General features: G+C 52.6%; 1 protein-coding gene across 1 annotated transcript; it reads left to right on the forward strand.

The window, feature by feature from the left end:
* Window positions 1-809: 809 nt before the first annotated feature.
* On the forward strand, window positions 810-5,367 carry Il17b (interleukin 17B). The gene is made up of 3 exons (XM_055622941.1): window positions 810-863; window positions 2,707-2,996; window positions 5,069-5,367. Exons 1-3 carry the CDS (start codon window positions 843-845, stop codon window positions 5,298-5,300), a joined length of 543 nt encoding a protein of 180 aa, XP_055478916.1. The 5' UTR covers window positions 810-842; the 3' UTR covers window positions 5,301-5,367.
* The last annotated feature ends 747 nt before the right edge of the window (window positions 5,368-6,114 follow it).

The following is a 6,114-nucleotide window of genomic DNA, read 5'->3' on the forward strand; positions in this document are numbered from 1 at the left end:
CTGAAAGTGGAGATCTCTTATGGAAGGTGTCAAATGTTACTCCGTGAAGGCCACAACAGTTGGCCATGGAGTTTTTAGGCGTCTGCACCTTGGCCTGGGTGGAGCACACAAACTCAGAAGCATGTTCGTCGAGGGCTAGAACTGGGCAGAAAATATCCCAACACAAACAGTGTGGGGTGGTTGTGTTGAGTTCTGGATAGGAACCAGGCCCAAAGCCCAGCTCTGACACTGCTGATTCACTGTGGAATACCGGGTAAATCCCCTTCTTGTTCAGGCCTCAGTTTCTCTGTCTGTGAACTAGAGGGTGGGCAACTGAGCTCACCTGAGGCTGGTTGGAGTGGCTGGGGCTGTTTCTCTGGATGATAGCGCTGTCTGGCTCTAGGCCAACACAGTTTCAGTACATTTCTCTCTCCTGACCAACCAGCAGCCCATCCCTCCTCCACCCTCATCCCCTTGCCATCCCCAAAGCAAACGAAGCTGATTGTCTTAACTGGCGCTGTGGGTGCTGGCTGGTCAGCCGGCCGCAGGCCACAGGCGGAGGTGCCATCAGCCAGAGCCCCACCAGACACACAGGGCATTGTCCTTTGGTCAACAGCCCCTGGGCACCTCAGCCTGGCTCCTGGCCTGCCCCCACACCCCTCACCGCCTGCCACTGTGCTAAGGAACAGCCAGCCGGGGGCCCGAGGCTCCCAGCTGACAGTGAGCCCACCCACCCACACCCCCCAGCAGCCCCCTGTGGAGCTATAATTGCCTCGGTCCATCCTGTTGCTGCCATTCTCTCTCTGCGGCATCTGGGGTTCCTGGCCGGTGGCAGCTGCAGGCCTGCTGCCTGGCTTGGTGGGATGGACTGGCCACACAGCCTGGTACGTGGTGCTCCCCTACCCCACCTCCACCTTGTCTGTAGCTGTCCTTTCCCATTGATTCATGGCTGCCCGTGTTTGGCTTGGAATCTGCAGGGACCAGCTCTGCCCTCTCCTTCAGGCCCAGAATGAAACAGAGCCTGGTCTCAGTCTGCAGTCAGGGCCCAAGGCTGGAGCCCCAGCTCTGGGCACAGCCTGGTCACACTGAAGCTCATTGAGGCGGAAGCATCTGGGGGCATCCGGACAGACTCAGGCACTAGGGTTTTTCCAGGCCTGGCTTCTGGGATCTGGGTAGAATGCATGATGCTGGGCAAGCCCTTCGGTCTTTGTTTCCAGTCCCGGAAGTTGAGAGAGGGGATGTTGAGTTTGGTCTGTGTTCCCTCCGCAAGGTGAGTTAGGGAGTGTGTGGGAAGCTCAGCCGAGAAAGCCTGTAGTGAGGGAAGTATTTCTGCAGCAGAATGGAGGACCAAAAGGAAAAAATTTAGCAGCCTGATTCAGTGCTGTGGCTTTTATGCCAGCAAGTGTCTCTGCCAAGAGGGGCTGCGCTGGAACTTGTTTCTAAGGTTCAAGGCTTGCTGAGTAGCCTGGATAATAAACCAGGCCGGGTCCCTGTGGGCCAAGAGATTCAGGGAAGGCAAAGAGTCTGGTAAGACTCAGAAAAGCAGTGAGAAAAAGCAAATGGGAATAGGAGGAGGGCAGGTCGTCTGGTGCTAAGGGAGAGGAGGAGGTGGTGGAGGAGTAGAAGGGTGAGCGTGATCTGGAAATGAAGTCTTACGGGGACCATGTGCCAGCTTCATGCTGTGTTCTCCTCCTCGCCCACTCTCATTTCCTTTCAGCAAAGCCTATAAGCAGCCCAACCCTCCTCTCACTCTTCCGCAATCCCTGGAAGACTTTAAGCTTCCTCTGCTCACGATTTCTCCTCCCCCCACTGAATTAGTCTCCAGAAAAGCTGGGCTCAGCCACCTTGCTGACCCGGGCCATGTGAGAACCCTGCCTCCCAGCCACCCCTGTACTCGTCCCTCCTACTACCCTGTGCTCTACCCAAACAGTTGTCACAACGGAGTTTCAGGGCAGGCACGGTAGTGGAAGCCGTTCACTCTGCATGTGTATTATGAAGCCTGACAGGACACTGTGCAGATACAGACACGAGGGACAAGAAGTGTGGAAAGGATCTCTCTGGGAGTCTGTGCCCAGGCATGCGGGTGAGGCAGCTAAGGGGATATCAAAGAATCACATGCCCAAGTACCACTGCCAACGTGTAAGGGATGAGGGGGTTAGTTATGGCAACTCTAGGATGTCCAGAAGTGTCGCTGAGGCAGTGAACTAGAGCCCTTGGCTGGGCAAGGTGTTCAGAAGGTGAAAGGAGAAGACAGAAGGGTGCAGGCAGAGGCCTGTGAAAAATCCTTACCACAGCAAGAAACTTGGTGAACGCAAGCACAGAGGAGTCAAGGAGGGGCACAGGAGATGCCCGAGGACTCAGGAAGGACGTTGAGGGGGAAGATGATACTGTCTGATGTATTTCTCAAAATGGCTGCCGTTGGCCTTGATGAGTTGAGCTGATTAGAAGCCAGGCAGGCTTAGGAAAGCCAGTTAGGAGGTGGTGGAGCTGTCCTGGGAAGCAACTGTGGTCTGTAGATTGAGTAACTACGGGGGTGTTCAAGAGATACCCTACTTTAAAGACTTCAAGATGGCGGTGGGTGGGTGTGGTATCACTGGTGCCTAACACAAAGCAAGTGTCCATATTCATGGTGGCCAATGCAGAGGCTTTTCTCTTCCCTGACCTAACCCTAAGCCTTGGCTCAGAGAGACTTGGCTCTGGCCTTTGACCAGTAGCCTTCCTCCTCAGCTGCTCCTTCTTGCCATCTCCATCTTCCTGGGGGCCAGCCAGCCCCGGAACACCAAAGGCAAAAGGAAGGGGCAAGGGAGACCCGGCCCCTTGGCCCCTGGGCCTCATCAGGTGCCACTGGACCTGGTCCCTCGAGTAAAGCCCTATGCTCGAATGGAAGAGTATGAAAGGAACCTCGGAGAGATGGTGGCCCAGTTGAGAAACAGCTCTGAGCCAACCAAGAAGAAGTGCGAAGTCAACCTGCAGCTGTGGCTGTCCAACAAGAGGAGCCTGTCTCCTTGGGGCTACAGGTAAGTGGGTTGGTCACAGCAGGCCACCTTTCCTACTCTCCCACCGTCCCAGACTCTGTGGTCAAGACCTTGGATTCGGATGAGTTTTAGCCCCACTTCCGCCTCTCACCAACTGTAAGGCTTTTGCTCAATTGATTAGTTTTGCTGAGGTCAGTTTCCCCAGCGGTCAGTGGAAGCAGTAGCGGTGTGAACGTCATAGGCTATTATAAACAGGTAGCCACACAGAGCACTGTCTTTTCGTTCTCCCCGTCCCAGCTGGAGTGCGTCTAAAGTACTTTGTCTGGCACTGTGGTTGGTACACACTGGCTGGCTGTACTCTCATCTCGTTCATGCTAGACAGTTGCCTTCTTAATGTCTGCCTCAGAACCACCTCAGGGCCCCCGTGCTCACCCATCCCTACGATGGATGCCCAGATCTCGGCGGTGCATCTGCTTCTCCACGCTCAGGGTTCACAGCCACGCTTCGACTGGGGAATCTCCCCGCTGCCGTGGGTTGCAGAAGCAATGTCTGTGAGCCCAGCTCCACCTGCTAGGTCGGCCTGCAGAAGGAGCCCAAGGTGCATGGATTACACGGAATAAAGAACTGCCTAGCTCCCTCATAAACTTGGTCCAGAGCTTTCCCAGCCATGTTGCTTCTATGCCCTAAGACTCTAGATTAGCACTGCTGGCCAGAACTTCGTGGTATAAAGTCCACTGTGGTAGCCAGGTGACTACAGAACCACTGGAATGTGGCTAACGAGACTGAAGGACTAGTTTAAGTTTAGGTTGGTGTATGTAGCCGGTGGCTACTGTGTTGAGTGGTGTAGACCTGGAATGTGACGATGGAGTCCGTAAGGATTCCACAGGCCACAGCTTGCTCCTGCCCATGTGTCAGTCAGGGAGATTGTAAAACCGTAGGCTCGTTCAGGTGTTTGTTTTTTTTTTTTTTTTAAATGAAGTCTTTTTTCCTATTTATTTATTAGACAGCATTTCGCCTATGTGTGCCTATGCACCAGAACAGGGCACCAGATCTCACTAGATGGTTAGGAGCCACCATGTGGTGGCTGAGAATTGAACTCAGGACCTTTGGAAGAACGGCCAATGTTCTTTTAACCTCTCAGCCCATCGTTCAGGAGATTTTAAATTCATTTCTAAGAAGCTCCCAAGCCAAGTGAGGTGGCTGATGCTGTGTGTCCCTGGCCTAATTCTCCTACATCTCATGCACCTTTAACTAAGAAATCAAGACAGAGAAGAAAAGGAGCAGACGTTTGTAATATAAATTCTGGACAACCCTCAGAAGGAGCTGTCCGTTTCCCCTCCCCAGTGAGTGCCTAAAGTCTAGGACACAAATGATACAACACGGTATATGTATAAAAATACAACCCCCAGAATTCAAATATGGGAAGGAGAAAACCGACTCCCAAAACTTGTCCTGTGGTTCCTTGCAAGGTCTCTGATCACAAACAAACAAACAAACAAACAGAACTTTAAAAGTCAACAACTAGTTGAGCTAGGCCTGGTTTAATTCCAGCCCTGGAAAGGCTGAGGCAAGAGCACTGCAGGCAGGAGGATGTCAGCCTGAGCTGCAAAAACGAGACCTTCTTCAAAAATGAAAAACAAACAAGCAAACAAAAGCAAAAGAAAAACCGCAATCAATCCAAACCAAACCGCAATACCCCAAAGGTTGTTGAATCTCTGAGGCTTGGCAGCACGAAGGGACACAGGCCCGGATCCTCTTGCAATGTGGATTCCACACCCGTGTGTGCACATTTTACCTCTGTAGATTAATTCCCCACAGTATGAAAATAGGGTAGAGAAGGAAGAGGGAAGACTTGGGTTTTTCCATGGTCCCCAAGGTATCTTACTGGGTGAAAGGAGGAAGCTGGTGACAGTGGTTACTCAGAACCTGACTAGCAATGCTAGCTTCCAGATCTGAGTCTCCTCTTCGGGAAGGCGGAGTTCACTGCAACACACCCTGGCCACTAGCCCTAACCCTAACCTTGTAAGGACTCCTTGGGTTTGGCACGGGCAACTCTCTTTGTTGTTCCTGGTGGGGTTCACCCTGCTCTCTCCCTCCCCACCCGCTCCCGGCAGCATCAACCACGACCCCAGCCGCATCCCTGCGGACTTGCCCGAGGCTCGGTGCTTATGTCTGGGCTGCGTGAACCCCTTCACCATGCAGGAGGACCGCAGCATGGTGAGCGTGCCGGTGTTCAGCCAGGTGCCAGTGCGTCGTCGCCTCTGTCCGCCACCTCCGCGCCCGGGGCCCTGCCGCCAGCGCGTCGTCATGGAGACCATCGCTGTGGGTTGCACCTGCATCTTCTGAACCAACCCAGTGGCCACTGTAACTCCTCCCTCCCTGCCCCCATTGTGACCCTCTAGACAGAAAAACAATAAACATTGTCCTCTATAAAGGAAGGCAGTGGGCTTGCTCCTTGTGAGTAGGAAGCTAATATTGTGTGGGGTTGGAGCTCCCTGGGACGCAGATTCCAGATCAGCCTGCGTAAGCATTTCCCAGGATTCAGCTCTCCAACTAAACCAAGCTATTAGAAAATGCTGGGCTGAGGATGTAGCTCAGCTGATAAGAATGTCTGTCCAACACAAATGAATCCCTGGGTTTTAACTCCAGCACCACAAAAACCCACAACAGGGTGGTGCATTTCTGTAATCCCAGTATTCTGGAGGTGTGCAGGTCAGGAAACTCAAAGCTATCCTTCGCTGTGCGTACGGCCTCGGATACATGAGGCTCTCTCGAAACAAACACTGGTCTCGTTTCTGTCATTTAAGATGGTGGCCGATTCCTCTTACGTTCCTAAGTCTATGTAGCAATTGAATAACTGAAGCATCGGTTGTCATAAGCTAATGTGCTACCCAACTAACTCAAAGTTACTGGGACACACACTCCCCAGAAGAGGCTGGCTCCAGGCTCTGTACTGGTAAACTGGAGCTCAGCCTCTCCCGGATGCTGTGGAGCTGACCCTTGTCACAAACTGGAAAGGTTGCCCTCAGCTCCAGGATTCTTTGCAGAACAGACTTAACCTCTCCCAAAGGACCTCTGGTTGCCAAAAAGGCCCTAAAATCAATCAATCAATCTATCTATCTATCTATCTATCTATCTATCTATCTATCTATCTATCTAT

The sequence above is a fragment of the Psammomys obesus genome, unplaced genomic scaffold (assembly GCF_907164565.1).
Source record: "Psammomys obesus unplaced genomic scaffold, mPsaObe1.curated_primary_1811, whole genome shotgun sequence".
In the NCBI taxonomy this organism is placed as follows: Eukaryota; Metazoa; Chordata; class Mammalia; order Rodentia; family Muridae; genus Psammomys; species Psammomys obesus.